The sequence below is a fragment of the Hemicordylus capensis genome, chromosome 5 (assembly GCF_027244095.1).
Source record: "Hemicordylus capensis ecotype Gifberg chromosome 5, rHemCap1.1.pri, whole genome shotgun sequence".
Lineage (NCBI taxonomy): Eukaryota > Metazoa > Chordata > Lepidosauria > Squamata > Cordylidae > Hemicordylus > Hemicordylus capensis.
The window spans coordinates 87,771,733-87,795,102 of record NC_069661.1 but is presented as its reverse complement, the minus strand read 5'-3'; the positions used below and the strand labels follow the sequence as shown (position 1 = coordinate 87,795,102).

The window sequence follows — 23,370 nt, the reverse complement described above, 5'->3', positions numbered from 1 at the left end:
CAGCAATGGAGGGCAATCATTGATTGGACAGGAGCCTCACTGGGGAGCACCAGATTCCCAGCATTCCAGGTCTTCTCTAAGGGGACCACTGCAAAAGGGAAGACGAGCTCTAGCTCTTCAGAGTCTATTGAATCTAGGATGCTTTCACTGGGGCAGGGGGTCTCAGCTGGGGCATGCTCCTTCTCTGAAAGGGTATCCTCCAGGTTGGAGTCCAGGTGGGTCCTAACATCTGTGCATAACTATTTGTGATGAACAGACCTGTGTTTACCATATCTGGTCCCAACTCTTCTTGCTTTGTGAGCATCCAGTCCTCTATAGCCTCCCCCTACCCTCTTCTTCCTCATTTGTTTGCTTGTGTTGGATTTGCAGAAGAAGAAGAAAGAAGAAAGAAGAAGAAGAAGAAGAAAGGACGGGGCGGGGGGGGGACACACAACAACAATATAACTTCAATTTTCTTTTCTTTTTTAATGTGTGGGTACCCTTTCTGTACACATCTCCCACAGATATCCAGGAAACTTCATCTACCAGATTCTCCTTTTCTGGATAGTTGCAGATTCACATTCAGTTTCATTTCTCCTCTTTCTGCAGGAAGCTTGCAAAAACAGCATAACTGATCAGAGCCAAACCACCACCTAGTGGCAGTAGGAGAAAAAGATTCTTATGCAGAGAAATAAATATACATCCCATTTTGTTGTCATTTGATTCCTGATTTTTGTGCTAGCCAATCATTCTCTTAAACTGGATAAATATATTAGACTTCAGAATATTTAGCAGAAAATACTTCTTTTCCCTCCTAGATTCACCATTTCTGTTTAATTTTGAATAGCTCTTTCTTGGCTGTGGCACTGGCAGTGAAATACATCTATCTGCTGTCTCTGTTGTAACATCCTTTTGTGGGAGGGAGACAAGCTGTCTTTCTATTTGGGCGGCAAGGACGCAAAGCGCCAGTTCGGGAAGAGACTTTAAAGAGAGTGGAGCTCTGCATGCGAGCACCTCTCTCCTTCTGTTAATCGAGAAGCGGATCAAGCGGAGGATGTGTTCCGGGAGCAAGGAGGTATCGGCAGCTGGGTGGGCGGGCGGTTGGTCGGCGGCGGAAGCTGCGGGGGCAAGTGGCTGGGCCGATTTGGCCCTTAATGGGGGGGGTCAGCTGGGAGGGAGGGTCGGCGGCGTCGGCTGCAGGTGCCTTTTAAAAAATATTTAAGTGGCCTCCGCTCCGCCCCCGGCCTCCGTCTCTTTTGGCCGAGGCAGCGGCTAATAGTGCATTTTATAGCTGATACTCATAGCCGGATCCTCTGCAGTGTAAGGCATGCCTAAACTCACTGAATTCTGTATAGGATCAGGTCATTCCATAGAAATCAGTCCCTCTAGATTTATTGGGAGTTGCTAGTGAGTAAACATGTTCAGCATGAGGCCATAAGTGTCACTAGTTTTAATATTTATTTATTTATTTATTTATTTGATTTATATACCGCCCTTCCAAAATGGCTCAGGGCGGTTTACAATTAAAACAGAAAACATTAAAAACAATTAAAACAGAGATATAAATATAAATACCAATTTAAAACAACTTAAAAAACAATTAAACTATCAAAACAATTAAAACCCTGAAAACCAGGTATTAAAACAATTAAAACTGATTAAAAACCCTGAAAGGCCAGGCCAAACAGATAGGTTTTAAGGGCTCTCTTGAAGGACAGTAAAGAATCAAGATTACGAATTTCCGCTGGGAGTGCATTCCACAGTCCAGGAGCAGCTACAGAGAAGGCCCCCCTCTGAGTCGTCACCAAACAAACTGGTGACAACTGCAGACGGACTTCCCCAGATGACCTTAACGTGCGGTGGGGATCATGTAAAAGATATGGCCATGCATTCTTTCTCTGTAGATTAGAATAGCTTATCCATAGATAAGAACACACATTAGTCAACTCAGCATGTGCACCTAGAAATAACACTTGCTACTTGAAAGGATTTTTTAAATTTTATTTTCATTTTCTTTTCATTCCATACATTTACAACAATTGTTTTGTTTTCCAACTCTGCTATACTTTGGTAAGATGAGAGAGTAGATTTCCAGAACTTCAGCATTTCTCAGAGAATTCCAAAGGTGTTTGAAAATGACATTATTTTACAGATACAATTATCTCACTGAATATTTCTTATACTATGAGGTTTTTTCTAGAATCCAGTCTACAAACTCAGCCACATTTGTATAAACGCCTGGCTGCTCTGGACGAGCACATCCTTCACCCCAGCTGGTAATGCCAACCACATACCAGAGCCCCTGGTGTTTACATGAAAGAGGGCCACCTGAATCTCCCTATAGCAAGGAAAAAAGAAATGCATACAATGTAAGTTGTGTCTCCATATGCCTAGGTAAAGTGAATAAAATGCTTCCTGAATAAAATATTCAAATTAACAACCGCCAAAAGTCATTTTACAAATATTACACTGGTTACCAATTTGTGTCTGGACTCAATTGAAAGTGCTGGTTTTGGTCCTGAAAACCCTGAAAGATCTCAGACAAGGTTATGTGAACCTTTGTTACTAGCAATGCTTTTCTGCCAGATCTCAGAAGCGCCCCCCCCCCCCCGCTTATGTTTGAGTCCCCAGGCTTGGAAGATCTCACTCTTGACATGCTCAGATGCCTCACAGCATTGTGAGCTCTCCATTTGTAGCACATGGAGGCAGGTCAATTAGTTCACAGTAGGCTTTTCACCCCTAGATTTGGCTACTAACAACAAGCAAATTGGAAAAGGAGAGCAGATGCACACCCTCCCTATGTGGGACACATAGATTGGTTTTTCTTCTCTTGCAATTTTCTAAAATCATTTTGTCAATCAGGAGCTAAGTGTTGCATGGATTGACTACAAGAAAGCCTTCGACTCATTGCCTCACACATGGATACTAACACGTTTAGAAAAAAACTGGTGCAAAAACCATCAAAAACCAGCAAAAACATTCAGATAACCCTAACCCTAACCCCAGAAGTTAACTAAAGCAGGTTAACTTCCAGTCAAGGCCACTCTGCACTTGAAGTGAACCTGCTTCAGCCCCTCCCCTCCTTTTGCGAAGGATAGCAGCAAGCGAATGCACTGATCAACTCAGCAGGAAGAATGCAGCTAAGGCTTGCAGCAGTAGCTCACCTCCCTCATAAAAGAGGTTGAGTCAGTGATAAGGACCTAGAGATGCACTCCTTAAAAGTACTGATTGGATTACTGGACTCTCCATCCATGCAGATTTCCTCTTCTCATGTCTATGCACTCTGTTTTCATGACAATCAGCTTTGGCTTGCCTCGGCAATTCCACATTGTTACACTCAGGAAGAGCAATCAGCAACAATGGAATCCTTGCTGGTTCCACCCAACACACATACTCAGCAAAAAAGGTCAATTGGAATGTTCCCCCAGGACATGAATTGGGATATATCAGGCCCCAATTCCATGATCCAGTCTGCTCTTTGTGTACCAACTACCAAGTCACCAGCTGCTTGGGTGATTTACAGGTCACAGGCCACCACACCAGGCTGTGTTCAGCTCTCCAGACTGGCTTTCTTGCCCAACTTGATCTACCCAGTCTTCCTCACAAACATAGGAAGCTGGTTCCACAGAGGAAGCACCCCCATGGATTCACCTCTGTCAACTAATCCCTCTAGTCTCATTGCACTTGCCTTTGCCTGAGCTGTCCCTGAGGAACGAGATCCTTTGGTTGTTCCAGGAGCCCCGACGTCTCTTTGCCCAAATCAGGTTATATGACCATTTGCCCCTCACTGGGCCCATATCTATCCCTATTCTCCGTTCTTAAATCCAACCACCTCTCTCTCTCTAAAAGTCTCTTTCTCTTGCCCACCTGGGAATGTATATAATTAGGTCTTTAAGCAAAAACACCTCTTTGCAGTAATATTACTAATAATTTAGTACTATTGCTTTAACCATACATTTCTTCCGCTGTACTCCTACCTACAATAAATACTTTCTTTTGATTTTTGAAACTTATACCTTGCCTCAATCCAATCATTTCCTGGGTACACAACTTTGCACAAATTTAATCTGATGCAGAACTGTTACTTTCTGAGCTAATTTCCCCATGCAAGCCCGAACACAATTTTGGGGGTGTCTACCAATCACCCCAGGGCAGTTCCATTAATACATTCTTCTATATCAGCTATGGAGCCCTGCTGCCTGGGCTGCCATTAATACAACATTTGACTGCAAGTCAAATTCCAGAGGCAGGAACTTCTCAGTGGTTGCAGCACAGGTGTGCCCTCCTTTTCTTCAGACAGATGGTGAAAAGTTCTGCTGCTTGAAATTGATATATATTCTAATATATTGTTAAACAGCTGCTATCTATGTTTTTACTTTGCTGTTGTATTTTACTTTTTTATTTTTATATATCTTGTGAGCCACAACTGAGTTGTCCCAGATTGTAAGAGGGCTACAACATGCCCCTCCTCCCTTGAACCAGAACTTAGAACCATCAGTCACATGCTGTAACACTTTTGATGAGTTTTTTGTGGATACTATTTCTTGAATTTGAGCCAAATTGGATTCCACAGTTATTGCAGAGTAAATTATGGGAGTGTCCAGCAACTCTCCGTGTATGGTTAGACTGGATCATTTTTAGTTTGTGACTCCTGAGGACACGGACCAGCTGCTTGGAGAGGTTCACCTTATCACTTGTTCTCTTGACCCTTGCCCAACATGGCTTATATGATCTAGCAAGGATATTATTAGAGAGGGTCTTCTTAATTTCATTAATGCCTCTCTGAGGGAGAGCAGGATGCCTCCTTGTATCAAGTGCGCTTTCCAGATTACACCCTAGAACAGCAGTAAAATGCTTCCGTTTGGCAGGATTATATTGAAAACGACCCCCAGAGTCTCAAATTCTACAATGGGAAAATACAACTATCTTTCTGCAACTGACTTGCAACTAGGGGTTTGCAATTCGGGATTTCGGGTGATTCGGCTCGGACCCGAACCGAATCACCCCTGTTCTGTTTTGTGCCCGAATCTGGGTCACCCGAATCACCCTTGATTCGGTTCGGATTCAGATTTAATCCGAATCCGAATCCGAATCGATTCGGGGGGAAGGAGCCCAGGGGCAAAATTTTGGGGTGGCGTGGTAGTGCCCAATGGGTAGAGTCTACCACCCCAATTTCAGGGGGATTGGGAAAAATCCTGATTTTTGGTGAATTTTTAAAGTTTTAGTGACTTTGGGGCAGTTCGGGGGCATAGCATGGGATCTGGGCAAAAGGAGTGGGGTGGGGTGGTATTGCCTAATGGGTGCAGGCGACCACCCCAATTTCAGGTGGATTGGGCAAAGGGCTGATTTTTGGTAAATTTCTGAAAATTTCATGTCTTTGGGGCAGATTGGGGCCTATTGGGGCAGAAAGTGGGGCCTGGGGCAGAATAGTGGGGTGGGGTGGTAGTGCCTAATGGGTGGAGGCTACCACCCCAATTTCAGGGGGATTGGGCAGAGGGCTGATTTTTTGAGAATTTTTGAAGTTTGGGTGTCTTTGGGGCAGATTGGGGGCAGAAAGTGGATCTGCCCCAAAGGAGTGGGGTGGGCTGGTAGATAGTGCCTAATGGGTGGAGGCTACCACCCATCCCCAATTTAAGAGTGATTGGGCAGAGGGGTGAATTATGGTGAATTTATTTGTATGAGGTTTGTCTTCATAAGGTGAAATGTGCTAAATTGATTACTTCCTCATATTATTCATAGTAAAGGAAAGTGTGAAAAAGTGAAAGTGGGGTCATGAGAGTTGTTTAATTGAAAAATATCTCATTTGCTATGATAGAATGAGAATTCACACCTCAGAAGTTTTTTCTGAGGTGTGAATTCTCATTCTATCATAGCAAATGAGATATTTTTCAATTAAACAACTCTCATGACCCCACTTTCACTTTTTCACACTTTCCTTTACTATGAATAATATGAGGAAGTAATCAATTTAGCACACTTCACCTTATGAAGACAAACCTCATACAAATAAATTCACCATAATTCACCCCTCTGCCCAATCACTCTTAAATTGGGGATGGGTGGTAGCCTCCACCCATTAGGCACTATCTACCAGCCCACCCCACTCCTTTGGGGCAGATCCACTTTCTGCCCCCAATCTGCCCCAAAGACACCCAAACTTCAAAAATTCTCAAAAAATCAGCCCTCTGCCCAATCCCCCTGAAATTGGGGTGGTAGCCTCCACCCATTAGGCACTACCACCCCACCCCACTCTTTTGGGGCAGATCCACTTTCTGCCCCCAAACTGCCCCAAAGTCACTAAAACTTCAAAAATTCTCAAAAAATCAGCCCTTTGTCCAAACCCCCTGAAATTGGGGTGGTAGCCTCCACCCATTAGGCACTACCACCCCACCCCACTATTCTGCCCCAGGTCCCACTTTCTGCCCCAATAGGCCCCAATCTGCCCCAAAGACATGAAATTTTCAGAAATTTACCAAAAATCAGCCCTTTGCCCAATCCCCCTGAAATTGGGGTGGTCGCCTGCACCCATTAGGAACTACCACTCCACCCCACTCCTTTTGCTCAGATCCCATGCTATGCCCCCAAGTCACTAAAACTTTAAAAAATCGCCAAAAATCAACCGTGAACCGAATCACCCGAATTTTTCGTGCCCGAAATTCGGGTGATTTGGCTCGTGCCAGAAAAATATCGGGGGACATCGGGGGTGATTCGGTTCAGCCCCGAATCACCCGAAATTGTTCATTTTGGGCACAGATCGTTCTGTGCCCGAAATTTTTTGCACATCCCTACTTGCAACGTTGTAGCACTGTAATGCAAAGATAAAACCCAAACTATAGCATTGGAAATGTGAACGTCACCTTGCTGTCAGCTAGGGGTGTGCCCGAACTGGTCCGGAGGCCATTCTGGAGGCCTCCGAACCGGTCCGGTTCCGAGCCGGTCTGGCGGCTCGGCACGGAGGGGGGTTGTAGCTTTAAGGTCGGGGGGTAGTACTTACCCCCCGCCGCTCTTCCCCCTCCGGCACTGTAGTTTTAGTAAATGTTTCTGGGGCAGCAGCGTTCCCTCTGCCGCCCCTGGCCCCGTCGTTAGCCCTGCAGAGCTCCAGTAGCCTATACGCATGCGCTCGTTCTGGCGCGCGTGCTCACTCGCCGCCACCGCGTGCGCGCTTCGTATGTGTCACACGTCGACGTGTGACGTTTACAGAGCGCGCGTGCGCACTCGCCGCCACCGCGGCGCACACTCCATATGCGTCACACGTCGACATGTGACGCATACGGAGCGCACGCGCAGCGGCAAGTGCGCACGCGTGCCACAACGAGCGCATGCGTATAGGCTACTGGAGCTCTGCAGGGCTAACGACGGGGCCAGGGGCAGCAGAGGGAACGCTGCCGCCCCAGAAACTTTTACAAAAACTACAGCGCCAGAGGGGGAAGAGCGGCAGAGGGGGGGGATAAGTACTACCCCCCCACCCTTAAAGCTACAACCCCCCCCCGTACCCATCCAGACAGGTTCGGAGGGATGCACATCCCTACTGTCAGCGCAGGGACTGTGATGTCACAGTACAGAAAATATGGAAGCACACTTAGCAGATCCATAGTGACACTGTTGTAGGGTTTAATCTGGAAAGCACTGAGGAGTCAATTGTTAGACTACTTTTGAAGAAATCTGCACTGGATCCCTCAGACTTAGGTAATTATAGAGTTAGGTAATTATAAACTTCCCGTGATTGCGAGGGTGATTGGGCAAGGTGATTGAGAGGGTGGTGGCTTCTCAACTCCAGAAAGTCTTGGAGGAAGCAGATTATCTGCACCCATTTCAAACTGGCTTTTGGGCAGGCTGTGGTGGGTGGAGACTGCCTTGGCTGCCATGTTGGATGATCTACAATTAGGAATCAACAGGGGGAGTGTGTGACTGTTGGTCCTTTTGGTAGCTTTCAATATCATCAACCATAGTATCCTTCTGGACCACCTGAGGGAGTTGGGAGTGGGAGACACTGCTTTGCAGTGGTTCCAATCCTATATCGTGGGTAAATTCCAGATGGTGTCCCTTGGAGACTATTGCTCTTCAAAATGAGAGCTACTGTATGGAGTTCTTCAGGGCTCCATTTTGTATCCAGTGCTTTTTAACATCCATATGAAACAGCACCAGATCTCCTGATGATCTCTCCCAGTTGAGTTATTAATATGCTGATGACACCCAGATCTATTTCTCCATAACAACTTCATCAGGAAATGGTTTAACCTCCCTAATGCCTGCCTGGAATTCATAATGGACTGGATGAGGGAGAACAAACTGAAGTTGAATCCCAACAAAACAGAGGTACTTATTGTGGAACGTTGGAACTTTAAAAAATGGTTTATATCTGCTTGTTTTGGATGGGGTTACACTCCACCTGAAAGAACAGGTACTTAGTCTGGGAGTACCTCTGGATCCAAACCTCTCCCTGGTATCTCAGGTTGAGGCAGTGGCCAGGAGTGTTTTCTATTAGCTTTGACTGATATGCCAGCTACATCTATTTCTGGAGATAAACTACCTTAAAACAGTGGTGCTTGCTTGTAGGGATGTGCACAAAAATGGCTTGGCCTGTTTGGTTCAAATGTGAACCAGCTTCAAACCAGGGTGGGTAGGTTCGGTTTTGGTTTTGCATGAACACCCTGCCTGCCCACCCACACACACCACCCAGTTCAGTTCAAATTTGAACCCAATTTGAACTGGTTCTAAAAGTTTATACATAGGGTATAATGGGGACTCAAACTGGCCCATTTTTCCCTATGTAGAGCACCTTGGGGCACAAAACTGAGGTGGGTGGTAGGCACCCAGAGTTGCCAACCGACCACTGAAGCAATCAGACACTCCTGCGATTTTTAATGATGTTTTTGAAGATATTTTCCCATTTTTGCATTTCTCCCATAGGGAATAATGGGGATTGAGGCAGCCCCATTCCCCCTGCTTTGGCCTTTTAACAATCTATCTCTATCAGAGTCCTCCCCCTGCCCCAGTGGCAGTGGGGTGGGAGCAGGAGCGGCACTGGCCCCATCCGTTCAGGCCAAGGTCTTTAAGCAAATGCGAGGCACACCTGCGTAAAGGAGATAATCACAAGCCTGTGACTTCACAGGCTTGTAATGATCTCTAAACTGCGCAGGCATGCCTGACAGTTGCTTAAACACACTGGCCCAAATGCACACAGCGTCACTCCTGTTCCTACCCCACCACCGCTGGGGGAGGGAGGGAGAGGGGATAAGGACTGCTCCCCTCCCCTCCCCCCGCAGCCAGCCCTCAGCCGCAGTAAGAGGTTTTTTTTTAAGCAGAGCTTTGGCAGGGCAGGCCCCCCAAAGGAGTTTTGGGGGGTGGCCTCGTGGGGTGGGCCACAGCTGCGTGGTCCGGGCTCCCAAATTACCTTGGTGCGCCCCTGGTAAGGAGAGCATTTTCCCACAAAAGCGCTCTTAATCTGGCAGCTCTATTACAACATGCCTAACAGGTAAAATTTTGGCAATACAGGCAGGTCTCTGTGAAGTGGGACTCCCCCAGATACAAGAGGCAGACTTGGTGGCCATCTGGAGATGGAATTTTAGAGCGGCAACCTCCTCATTTCCTAAAGATGAATTTACTGGCCATATGCCCATGCGGGGATTGAGGGTGGACGGAGAGAACCACTTAATTAAGAACGCCAAAAGGAACAGTGAAATAAAATTCTATAAAGGGGTCACCAGAATAAAAAAGTGAAGAAAATCTAGAGCAAGAGACAAGTCTCACAGAGCCAGAAGTTCTCTGAATGGTTGACGCGATAAGGTTAGAACATAATGGAAGATGAAGAACTGAGGAGCAGGAGAAGCACCTTGCTATATATAGCTGGGTTGGGGAGGGGGCCTTCACTCGCCTAAACCTAGAGAGCACTAAGAGCTTGGAACGTTCCTGAATGGGTCTCCATGCATGCACAGAGCCTATCAGTATGAAGTACAGGGACCACAATGAAGAACTAGCGATTTTTAACACATTTAAGATCCTCTCCAAATTATAATTCTCAGGATCCTTTGGCAGTTAAACTGGTTTAAATGTGTAGCACATATATGCCCTGAGTAACACATAAGATGCTCTTACCTTGCATGCATCCTTTCCACCTTGTCTGTAGCCAGCACACCTCATCTTGTTACTTATTATTTGATCTTGGTACCGTGACTGACATTCGGCATTTGTTATCAAAGGAATTTTGAGCTTTTGCAGAACATCTTCTATCTCACCTAAAGTGATATGTGACAGAAATAAGTACATGGGGGGCGGGATAGCACCAATGACACGCAAACTCAGTAATTCCCAAACTATGCATTGCATTATCATGCCACAAGGAATAATCGAGGGCTCCAGTGAGCTCAAAAGTACTATTCATCTGCAGAGATTTCCTGCTGCATGATTTACTTCCCTGGCCTTGACATGCAGCATCCACTCCAGGTGCATAATTCTGCCCCATCTGTGCATCAAATATGATTCCTTGGGGGGGAAATTCAGCTTAAAGCTCTGTGAACAACCTTCTAATATCAAAGAAGTATAGATTTAAAGTCATGACACTGCTATTTAGAATATTTGGGGAAAGTAGCATGCAACCCCTCTGAGCAGCCCTATATACCCCAGATCATATAACTGGGTTATACCAAGTGAGAGACTGACTCTGGAATTATGGATGGTGGGAGTGAGAGTAGTCAGTAGAATTGCTAAGATTTTAGTTTTCTTTCGGGAATTTGTGATCAAGTGGATGCAGGTTAATAGACCTACACTGAATCTAGACATGGGAAATCCCAGTTATCTGGGAGGTGGATTTGCCCATTACCAACAGGGTAACAATTGCTCTATTGGACCAAGTACACAGTCTGGAAGTTCTCTTTGATGAGCACTGCTTTAGATAACCAGGTGGCTACTGTGGCAAAAAGCACATATTACCAATTGCAACATTTACCTTATTATTTATTTATTTACACTGTCAGACAGGTGTTATTGACTGGTTTGTTTTATCCAGACATCGAGTCCTTCCCAAGGACCTGGGATGGCTGAATTTTATTATCAATGTTGTTGCTGTTATTATAGATATCATCGCAGAATATAGGCTGTTCCCAGTAAAGTTGCTTTTTGTAAATAATAATAATAATAATAATAATAATATAATCAGCTGTTGTAAAAAGATCGCACAGACTGACTACAAACAAAGGCATGACAAGGTAGCAGGGATGATACACTGGAACATCTGCAAAAAATACAAGCTACCTGTAGCCAAACATTGGTGGGACCATCAAATTGAAAAAGTTGAAGAAAATGAAGATGTAAAAATATTATGGGACTTCCGACTACAAACAAACATCTGCCACACAATACACCAGATATCACTGTAGTCAAGAAGAAAGAAAAACAAGTTAAAATAATCGACATAGCAATACCAGGGGATAGCAGCATAGAAGAAAAAGAAATAGAAAAAATCACCAAATACAAAGATCTACAAATTGAAATTGAAAGGCTGTGGCAGAAAAAGACCAAAATAATCCCAGTGGTAATTGGCACCCTGGGTGCAGTTCCAAAAGACCTTGAAGAGCACCTCAACACCATAGGTGTCACAGAAATCACCATCAGCCAATTACAAAAAGCAGCTTTACTGGAAACAGCCTATATTCTGCGACGATATCTATAACAATTGACAATAAAATTCTGGCATCCCAGGTCCTTGGGAAGGACTCGATGTCTGGATAAAACAAACCAGTCAATAACACCTGTCTGACTGTGTAAACAAGATAATAATATGATATCTATACCGCCCTTCCAAAAATGGCTCAGGGTGGTTTACACAGAGAAATAATAAATAAATAAGATGGCTCCCTGTCCCCAAAGGACTCACATTCTAAAAAGAAACACAAGATAGACACCAGCAACAGTCACTGGAGGTACTGTGCTGGGGGTGGATAGGGCCAGTTACTCTCCCCCTGCTAAATAAAGAGAATCACCACGATAAAAGGTGCCTCTTTGCCCAGTTAGCAGGGGAAGAATAGTTCCTATGAATGGAACCCTTTCCTACTCTTCACATGCAAAGACATAATGCACCAATTCAGACAATATTTCATCCACCAGCCCTGGTGTAAGAGAGTGAGGCTTTTCCCACGAGCACTGGAAAGTGGGCTAAGGGAGCTTAGCCTGCTTCCCAGTGCTCATGGGAACCACCGGGCTCGCGGGCAAGCCTGGTGTTCCCAAGGCAGCTAGCCCACCTAAAACACCCTCCCCTTAAATGAGGTTAATGGAGTGGGTACTTCGTTAACCTCATTTTGTTGCTGTGTGTTGCCACAGCACGTGGCAACACACGGTAGACCCCCCAACCAGGAGGGCTTGGTAATCTTTCCAGGGTGCCCCATGCACTCATGTGGAGCATCCTGGGACTTCTGGGGGCCATACAGACCCCAATTTCTGCATCCCCCACTGGCTCCGTGATGGAGTCGGCAGTCATGTGGCCGGCCAATCCGATCGTCTGCAGGGAGAGCGGGCTAAGCATGCTCTCCCCCAAACCTCATTGAGGCACTTCACAGCAATCATGTGAAGCACCTCAGTGTGTCTGTGTGTCTGTCTAGCCTCTTTTGGATGAGAAGTGAGCCCAGGAGAGATGTTGTAAGAGACAGATTGAGGGAGATGGAGTTTTCTGAGGAGAGATTTTGAGAGTGGAAAAATGAAGGCGATCTGGAAGAGATATTAGATTATGAAGAAGGAGAGTTTGAGTCAGAAAGATAAGCGAGAGAGGAAAGACAGAACTACTGAAAAGGAGAAGAGAAGAGTGGCTTTCCCCCTCTGAGTATCATTCCTTCTTTCCAAGAGTCAGCACCAAGAGCTGAAGCCTAAGAACTTCAGTTAAGCTTGAGGAGCAGCTGATGAGACTCCTTCCTACAATGTTGGTCTCTGGAGTGGACTCTGGATGGAAGGTTACACTAGCACACATGATGGAGTCATGATAAAGAGCTCACACATCCTTCTCCCTTCTAATATACCAGGACACTTTTTCCTAACAGGGTGAGTGGGGGGGAGTTTCTGTTCATCCTCTCTCCACATTTGCTACAAATACTAGTTTAAACCTATTGTGTGTGCTCGGATCAGTGAATGAAATATTGTCTGAACCAGCCCATATTCTAACATCATTACCTCATTTACCTGGACGATAGTAGCCACTATTTAAAATGGTGGTTTTGTTGTATTCAGCAATGGGAGACCAGTTATTCAACCCAGCATAGTATCTTTCCCAGTGACTGTATGCTGGTGACTCTCCTGGCTTTTTAAAAAAAAATTGTGATCCCCTTTGGGATAGGAACTCCCCCCAACACACACACACACACACACACACACACACACACTTCTTTTGCTTTGTCAGCCACTGATAACTTTTTTGTTGAAAAGCGATATGCAAATATTCTAAATTCTCATTTACAAAAACAGGTACTGCATACTTCTAAGGTTTATTTTTAAGTACCTCTCTCTTTTGTGTAGCCCCATCCAGTCACCCAGCAGTTCGTATAGCCCATGTCCTTTTCTTCATTGGATGGCAGGCAGATTGGTTGTTGTGAGTCTAAGTTTCCATTTAAAAGAATTAGGTTGGTTAATGTGGGGGACTTTCATTATAAAATATGCCACATTCCTAATGGAACTCTAATGCTATTTTCTAACTGGATGGAACAATAACTGGTTAAAGCCAGCTTATTTTTGCTTGAGGGATAGCAGTGCTGATTTCCTTAAGTTAAGTTAAAATTTCACATACCACTGAAATTCATAGGTCTGTCCAGTTTCATTAAAGCGATGTCATATCCTCTCTCTGAAAAGTCATAGTTAGGATGAACAATAATCTCTTGAACGCTGAAGAAAGGAGTGCCTTCACGTATCTCTGACTGTTTCAAAATGCCACTGTAAACACGCCAAACCTGAGGTAGTGGAAGGCTAAGCCGAGAAACAACAAAAGAATCCCCAGATTAGACAGTGTATTTTTTTTTAGTTCAAGGCTGCTTTCCACAGAAAGCATAGATCCATCTCTTCCCTCTCTCTTATAGTCTTCTCATTAGTATTCTTAACAACAAACACTAATTCCTCATAGCTACTGTCCTTTGTGCTTTATTCCTCCACCCCAAACTCCAAGAAGCCCTTTAGAACATGTGTAGGCTAACCTGCTGCCTCCAGAGGTACTCTGCGAATGAAGCCAGGTGAGGTGGTTGCCTCAAGTGGTAGATAGGTAGAGGTGGCAGGTAGCAGCCACCTCTAACAGCTTCACCCCACCTGAACATGTTGCCACCCTCTAAGATATGTTTTCTTGTACTGTGCCACCCACCACTGCTGTCCTTTACTCCTTCTCCCTCCCTGCCACATTGAGTCCTCTACCTAGTCAAAAGGCAGGGAACCTGGAAGTTGAAGAATTAAGAAATGATTAAACACTTTTCCCGCTACTTCCACTTCCCTGGCCTCTGCTTTTTGAAGAGGCTACCACTGCAAACATGAGGTAGAGGGAAATGGGTTCATTGCCTCCTCCAAAGGGTGGGAGCTCTCAATCCCACCCTTGCAAGAATCCCACTTGCAAGGGTAATCCCACCCTTGCACCCTTCCATACGAGGAAGGGAACTGCCAGCAACCCCACCTTCCTTGAGTGGCATCTTTGCAGAACCTTCCAAGGATCAATCTGCAAGTTACCCATGCAGCCCTCACAAAAGCCCAATTCATACATTATGCTGTACGGGTTTACAGAAGACTGTGCATATATTTGTTTGAATGACTGAATCTGTGTACAGATCTGTACCTGTGTACACTATACATGCATTGTACAAGTGTTGCGCATAATGTGTGAATGGGGCTAAAGTCTTTGTAAGGGTTCCACATAAGGAGAAGGGCTGCTAGCAAAACTTCTTTGCCCAGTGCCATTGCAGAGCTTTGCAAGAGATATCCCGATAGCCCTTGCAAGAGATATTCCGATAGCCCTTGCAAGCCTTCAGGGGAGGATTAAGCATTTTGCTGCCGATAGACAAAAAGACTTTTGCCGCCCTTTCACCTTTTTGCCTCCCCCCCCCCAAAGTTAAGGAGGGGACTTTCTCCTCACCCACTCCACCTTTGCTGCAGCTTCCACTGCCCACAGAGAGGGGCAGCAAAATTTGAGGAGGGGCAAAATTTGCTCCTCAAATTTTGCCGCCATAGGCAAATGCCTACTCTGCCTCTCCGTTAATCCACCACTGCAAGCCTTTAAAATGTGGGTTAAGAAGAAGAGCCTATTGATGGCATCTTCTTATTGCTCCGACCCCCTTTCAAGCCTTGAAAGGTGGCCAAGGTGACAAGAAAGGTTTCCCAGCAAGCAACCTCTTCTCCTTAACCCGCACACACCCCTTAAATGCTAAAGGGAGTGGGAAGCAAAGAGAGGCAATATTTTGCTTCTCAGCTCAGCCATCCAAAGACCTTTACCACATTTCTGGCTGTTTCTATTATCATCCCCCCACTTCTCCTCTCTAGATGTAAGAGGAAGGTGAACAAACAATAAGCACAAGCCTGAAGCAAGGAGTCCTTTCAAAAAAAAAATTATCCGTTTCACTTATATGCTGCTCTTCCTATAACTCACTCGGGAAGCTCAGCGTGAATTAGATGGAGATACATAGTCTCCTAGACAGTAGCTCTCAACAATGCAACTACTTCATGTGTCCTTAGACTGTTCTCTGGAAAGACCACATGGAAGAATGAAGCACTGAATGCCACATCATAAAAGCCCCATGCGCACATTATGTTCAAGACATGCAATAAGTGTATCACAGATACAGATCTGTACACAGGTACAGTTATTCACATGTTTTATTGAATACAGGTACAGCAGTACACTTCCTGTTTGTTCCTATTATGCATTTGAGAGGGCTGTACCCAAGTTCATTCTTAACAGGAACGCAGGTACAGTCATTCAGACAAAAACATGTCAGAGTGTACAGACATCTGTACACTTGTACAACATAATGTCTGAATAGGGCTAAAGTGTCCCATTTCAGATAGTTGCTTGCCCCATATCTAGTCTAGCCCTAAAGGGTAGATTCATTAGTTGAGCATAAGCAGGCCATCATACCCATAACTAGGAGATATGTAGCTGCTGCTAATATTACTATTTTTTATCTCTTGCTAGTTAGAAGCTATTCAAACAAATTATTCTTGTTTACTGTACAGGGATGTTACTCACTCTTCTATACAGTGAGCAGCCGTCAATATCCATTGGTCACTAATAATGGAACCACCACATAGATGACGCTGGGTTGATAGCTTCACATGCAAACTGACTTGCCAGGGCCATTCATCAACTGAAGAATTTGTTCCTCCAACAACCTTTGTATCCAGTCTAGGTTTCTGTACACATACTAAGAGAATACTTACAGCTATACAGCCAAGTTTGATTTAGTATTTTTAATGCAAGCATTTAGGAACATAGGAAGCTGCCATATTTCTAAGTCAGACCATTGGTCTATCTAGCTCAGTTTTGTCTACAGGGATTCTCAACCTTGGGTCCCCAGATGTTACTGAACTTCACCTCCCATAATCCCCAGCCTCAATGGCCTTTGGTTGGGGATTATGGGAGTTGAAGTTCAACATCATCTGGGGACCCAAGGTTGAGAACCCATGGTCTACACAGACTGGCAGCAGCTTCTCCAAGGTTGCAGGCAGGAATCTCTCTCAGCCCTACCTTGGAGATGCTGTCAGGGAGGGAACTTGAAACCTTCAGTTCTTCCTAGAGTGGCTCCATCCCCTGAGAGGAATATCTTACAGTGCTCACACTTCTAGTCTCCCATTTATCACGGCGGACTCTGCTTAGCTAAGGGGACAAGCCATGCTTGCTACCACAAGACCAGCTTTCCTCCCTCTCAGAGATTTGTTTCCTCAGAGTTTTGTTTATTACAACATACCACCACAGGGGCTTTTATGCACAGCAGGTTTTACTGCAAATTTACAGGGAGGCTTTACTGCGAACTCAAAGTTGTCCCCCCAAAAGTGACACATATAGTACATTTTTTTTAATCCCAGATATAAATCGGGTTGCACTCCAATGCAGAGTAAAAAATCCAAATTGTGTGTGAACTGTTCCCCGATCATCTGCAGGGACTTTGGGGTAAATCTAGCCAATATGTAAAGGCACTCCCTCCATGCAGGAGGAGATGCAAGTTAAAGGGCTTCAAAAGCTCCTTGTGAAAAGCTTCCAGGTGAGTTAAATTTACATCATTTGGATTTTATTCAGTGATTTGTTGTTTGTTCTTTTTATTTTCTTTGGGCCACTTCACAGATTACATTTTTTGTGTCTATGCCTAAGATGTTTTAAATGGACACCTAAAGGTGTGAAATTATGTGAATGTAACTAACACATGCTTTCAAATTCATGCATCATAAAGGTGTAGTTGTTAGCTGCAGCTCCTTGTAGAGTGTACATTCTGTGGTAAACTTAGCTTTGCTTTTACGTAGTAGGATAAATTGCCCGAATAACCTGTAATAAGGCAAAGGTTTAATGGGTGATTTGATGCAGAGCAACATTTATTTTCTGTGGAGCCAGCAGATGGAACTAGCGAGTATTGGAAATGAAATTGTGAATATTGAAAATAGAACATAGGAACATAGGAAGCTGTGTTATACTGAGTCAGATCATTGGTCCATTTAGCTCAGTTTTGTCTACACTGACTGGCAGTGACTCTCCACCGTTTCAAACAAGAGTCTCTCCCAACCCTACTTGGAGATGCCAGGAATTAAACCTGCGACCTTCTGCATCCAAAGCAGATGCAATTCCATTGAGCTACAGCCCCACAAGAAGAGACAACCATGATTTATTTCTTTTTTTAAAAAAAGAGAGAGAGAAAAGAGGAGAGACCAAAGGATACCAGGACTCAAATTTCCTTGTGTTGCCTCCTCTGACTCAGAAGCCCTCTTCCTTAAATACAGATGTATGTATGTATGTATGTATTTCTTTAAAATTTCTTGTATACAGCCTCCTCCAAAGACTCTAGACGGTGAACAATAACAATAATAATAATTATTATTTTTAAAGGGCAAAAGCCTAGCAAAAAAAGGTAGGTCATGAGAAGGGCTTTGAAAGCCACTAAGTAGGAGGCTGAACAAATCTGGGGGGCAGGGTGTTCCAAAGAAGAGGGGCAGCCACAGAAAAGGCCCTCCTACAGGCCCACGCACCACGCACAACACCAGAGCCCAGGACACTAAGGAGGGCCTGCTGAGAAGATGTGCAGAGAACAATTGTCTTTAATAAGCAGTACTGGGAATGCACACTGAGCATATCCAAATGCATTCCCTTCTTTATCATCACTGTCTAGTGCTTACTGTTTTCTAGGGCTATTAATCTCTAGGGCTTAGACCTGGCATTCAGGTCTGGTTTGGGGGCTGAGGCCTGGTGAGCCCCATCACAAATTAAGCCTTAAAGAGGCTTGCTCCATGAAGCTCTTTGAAGACAGAAAGTAAACACATGCCAGCAAACAGCAGCTGATGGTCACTTTGCGGCTAGAGAGAGCTCAGCTACCACATTAATATTTGCACAGAAATGTTTGCGCAGAGCTACCACGAAAAGTTCAGGGACATGAGTAAAATTCTAAACAGCTAGATTTTGCTTTATAAAACACAGGAAAGGTTGGCTTACAAAGCTGAGTGTTCTATTAAGTACAAAGAAAAGAAATCTAAAGCTTCTGAATTCTGGGGAATATATCGTCTTATTTATGCATTTTCCTATGTAAACCACTTTGAGAACTTTGGTTGAAGAGCGGTATATAAATATTTGTAGTAGTAAACAAATATTTGCTAATTATGCTGAATGTTCCAGTTTTGCTGCAGAAGTTTTGAATGTAAAATTTTATTGCAAAATTTCTAGTCAGACATGTTAGCATGCTTTAGTTATTTTGGTAGGCATCAAATATAAAATCTCAAAGTGTCCACTGTTAAATTGTCTCCTGGACAAAATGCCACTGTTTGTCAATTATCAACTAGTCAAATACTAAATACCATTATCAAATTCAGAGTGCTGGTGTTAAGCTTTGAAGCCCTATATCAATTTATTTAGGCTCTGGTTAGATGTAACTCTTAGATGCAGAATGCACCTAGTGTAATTTTTTTTTTAAAGGAGAACTTTAATCCATCAGAGGTGGGAAGACATAAGGCTTCAAGGAACTTCTTTTCTTTCTTTCTTTTCTCTGCCAAAGGCTTAAGAACTACCAACAGGAAATACTAGCTTGAGAGACATAGCCAGTCACAGATTGGCAGCTTGGGGAGGCAGGGCCCATTACAAAATGGCAGCTTGTGCAATAATTTATATTTTCAGAATAATAGATATTAACATCAAGCCCCTTGAATTCCAGGAGAACTTTACTGCAGGACAGACAGGAAGCAAAAGGCACTGCTTTGTGGAGGAAGAAACTAGAGATAAATTAATAGGAAAGGAAAGGAAGGCAACCCTGAGCATTCAAAGAAATGACCTAACTCAGCAAGCCAATCAGATTTACAGTATTGGCTGGAAAGGAAGAGAGAAGCAGGCCTGAAAACTTCTCCTGAGCGAGTAATGCTCTGCCTTAGAGCTTATATAGATCAACATATCTAAACAGTTGTCAGTGATGTGAAATACATTCTGTGAGCTCTGCTGGACCATACCATAGATCCAGTGGCGGACTGGCCAGGGTGTCAGCTTGCCCAATGGCAAGTGGGCCCTGTGGGCCCCTGATGAAGTGGGGCCCCTTAAACATTAGACAATATGTTAAAAATGTTAATGACCTTTTAGTAGTTTGAAAATATAATAGAAGTTCCAATATTATTACTGTATGCAACTAAAATTTACGTCATATTACTATTTTAATGTTAAAAAATGATAAAATCATTTTTCGAAGATACTTTCTGGAGGGAAAGAGGGGAAAGAGGGGAACTCCCTCTTTCCCTCCAGATCTTGCCTGATGTATCTCTTCCAGAATTGCCCCTTCTCTGACTCAAAGCTAAAGATCATAAAGACAAGGCTAAGAAATTCACTGTCTGAGGAGAACTTGGAATCATACAGGTTGCTATCCATTGAAAAGGAATTGTTAGATGAACTGGATACAGAAGCAATTATTGACAGATTCGCACAATCATCTAGTGTACTCAAACGATTGCTCTTAATATAGTGAACTGCATGAAATATGCTTTTGAACTACCTGTTAATGTGTCAAATGTTCAGTACAAGCAAACTATTTAAAAATATCCACCATTTATTTAAAAAAAATTAAAAAATTAAAAATTCAATTATAACAATCTGTACTGTATACTGCCAGTAATATGTAGAATATATGTACACTGTAATTACTAAAAAATATACATTTCACAAAAATTTTAATTGTACCTTTTTCCCACTTATGTATTTTTGAAAATTTTATTTATTTCTTATAAAAAGTAAATGATAGCCTTATAGTTGTGGGTGGGCCCCCTTTGTCTCCTGGCAACCAGTATTTTTAGACCCAGTCTGCCACTGCATAGCTCTATCCAGTCTGGCATGCTCTTTTCCAACAATGGCTGGCTAGATGTCTCGAAGCCCACAAGCAGACAAGTCAGCTGCATACTCTCCAATTTACTCACCAGGACTGTCTTTAACTTGACACAATCTTAAAGAATAGCCAGAAACCATTCCATTCTCAGACACAATTCCCTCTGGAGAGCCATTGGCAGCCATTCTTAGGTAGCATTTGCACTGACTATAGAAACAAGAAATCATGCAATCATGCTAAAAAGGTTCATTAGCATACAATATTTTTAGTAAATTTTAATACTTTAAAAAACCTGAAATTTTACCCTTTTGAGTTGCATGATACTTTGTTGGGAGAATAAGTAAAAAACTGGCAGCGAACTGTGGCCGTACAAAGCTGCTGGCATGCCTCATGCCCATCAGTATATTCCATGTTCAGTTCTGTCCCCAAAAAGCTTACATTGGAGAAAGTGTGCAAATGACAGGCTGCAAACATTGCAAACAAACAAACAAACAAACAAACAAAAACCACCGGTAAATTAGCTTTACATAGACAAGAAACTGATCTATTTTGTGAGTTGGGCTGGGGGGATATATTATAAGTATAACATGCATTACCAGGTGTAGCTTTCCGGCAGTTTAGAAGACTGTAACCTGATGCAGCATTTCTCCTTTCTAAAATACTATCTGGCCTTCCACTTTTTGATGACATCATGTGACAGACATACCTAAAACAAAAACAAATTCAGAACTAATGTTGATAACATAACTTCTATTACCTCCAGGACCCTTTTATTTCTCCAAGGTCAGATTGCTTTATGCAGGTTTTGTCTAGTTTTTGCCTTCTCATTTTTGACATGGCCTTGCTTGCTTAAGACGGTGCCATGGTTGTGTTCGGCTGAGGCCTTCTGCTGGGCATCTGCTTTGTGCTTCAGCCACCATTGTGGATCTTGATTGACCTATAAGGGTGGTGGGATAGCCCTGACCTATAAGGGTGGTAGACTGCTGGTAGACTATGGCAGCCTGCCATGGTCTACATGTTTGGGGGTTATTGGTTTCACTGGGCATTGCTCATTCTCAGCACCACTCCCACTGGAGCAGAGGCATCATTTCCCCATCCAGCCCCTCGATGCAGTGTTACTCTACTCTACAACAAGAGGCCAGGCTGGGGCTTTGGTAAAATGATGCCTCTGTTCCAGCCATGATACTGGGGCTGACAGCAAAGAGCACTATCACCGCTGTTCCCTATCACTGCCACCTAATATACCTTTCAGGCCCCACCCAGATTGTACCTGGCAGGCCTACTGGGTAGTGACAGGCAGAAGCAGTGGCAGCAGGCACTCCACGCTCTCTTTGACAGCACCACAGCTGCAGTGAAGGCACTCAGGGGTGTAACTATAATAGGGCAAGGGGAACAAGTTGTCTGGGGGCCCACTGCCTTGCCCCCGCCCAGAGGCAAGTCACATGACTGACTCTTCCAGCTGCGCACCCGCCCAGGCTTCCTTCAGTTGTATTCATCCTCGGAAAATGATGTGAGTGTTAAGACCTGGAGCTACCAGAACAGCATGTCTTTCTTTAGTACCATGAAATGACTTGCATCGTCCACAATTTACAAAACCATTAAAAAAAAAAATAATTTAGGATGATGTTCTATTGTGGCACATAGGGGATGTGTGTGTGTGTGTGCGCGCGCGCTTTTTGTTACCACTATTCAGCTTCATTTAAGATTTCTTTACTTCATGAGCTGAGCTTCAGTGAGGGGGGCCATTTTAAAATCTTGTCTCTGGGCCCACTCCAACCTTGCTACGCCCCTGAAGGCACTATTTTCTCAATGCCCTAGCCCGATCTCCTTGCTCCAGAGCAACACTAACTCAGGGAATGGGCTGGGGCATTCTGGGGAAATGGCATTTCCTCTCCAACTGCAGTGGCACTGAGACTCAGGAGTGTTGACAAACAGGATCCAGACAGGCAGGCACCAGTGGTGGCAGACTCTCTAGGACCCTTGCATTTGCCACATGTTGATATCACCCTAGACATTTCTTAGTAATCATTATTCATAGTATCTTTGAATCATGTTACAAGAAAGTATAACCACCTCTTGTTATGCCACTGTAAAGTTAGGGAAAAGCAGGACATCTTCAAGTTACTCCATGCTTATACTCACCTTTGTTTTTTTACGTCCCACTTACTGTTGTAAAAAGCAAAAAATAAGCAGTTTGGATGGTAAGTACAAATTGTTCTACATACAAAGGTGTCAGGTGTCAAAACACTTGCAATGGAAGTCCCAGAAAACATTTGATGTTGAAAAATATCCATCTGACAATCTGCATAGAAATGGAACATACAAGGTCAAAATATTTCATGCACTCATCAGAAGATCAAGAAACATGGATATAGCCACTTCAGCCAGTGAGCTACAGAGTCTGAAGTTCTCCATTCTTCCAGAATTTGCCTTTTCCAGGAAAAATAAAAATAAATACAAGACCAATTGTTCCCTAAATAAATATTGAGCTTAGCCAGAAGCTAATTCAGTGGCTTGGGCAAATCACGGGCTGATATGAGGGAAATTACTCAAAGTAATTTCCATTGAAATTAAAAGGACAAGTTAGGCATTGCTTAACTTGTCTTTAATTTCAATAGGACTATTTTGAGTAATTCATCATCAGGTCATCCATTATCTTTCATCCTAGCCTACCACACAAGATTGTTGTGAGAATATATTAATAAAAAGCAGATGATCTGTGAAATACTTTGTGAATTTTCAATGATTTTCAACAAGTTTCCAAAGCAGTTTACATAGAGAAATAATAAATTTCTAATAATAATAATAATAATAATAATAAGGTGAATAATAAGGTGAATAAATAAATTTATAATAATAAGAAAAAATTATAAATAATGTTTAAAATGAT

The 23,370-nt window shown here is 43.6% G+C and overlaps 1 protein-coding gene across 2 annotated transcripts in view; it reads right to left on the bottom strand.

Moving 5' to 3' along the window:
* Positions 1-1,966: 1,966 nt before the first annotated feature.
* LOC128328487 (plasma kallikrein-like) overlaps positions 1,967-23,370 on the bottom strand; it is a 40,099-nt gene continuing 18,695 nt past the window's right edge. The window contains exons 7-15 of one of the 2 annotated variants that reach the window (XM_053258524.1): positions 22,623-22,782; positions 21,077-21,186; positions 20,785-20,944; positions 20,572-20,687; positions 16,175-16,349; positions 13,745-13,920; positions 13,460-13,555; positions 10,075-10,214; positions 1,967-2,317 (exon numbers count right to left, since the gene is read on the bottom strand). In XM_053258524.1, the coding sequence (XP_053114499.1) occupies positions 2,162-2,317; positions 10,075-10,214; positions 13,460-13,555; positions 13,745-13,920; positions 16,175-16,349; positions 20,572-20,687; positions 20,785-20,944; positions 21,077-21,186; positions 22,623-22,782 (1,289 nt within the window). In that variant the 3' untranslated portion in view covers positions 1,967-2,161. The remainder of the gene's footprint in view (positions 2,318-10,074; positions 10,215-13,459; positions 13,556-13,744; positions 13,921-16,174; positions 16,350-20,571; positions 20,688-20,784; positions 20,945-21,076; positions 21,187-22,622; positions 22,783-23,370) is intronic. The other variant, XM_053258525.1, reaches the window with a different exon arrangement.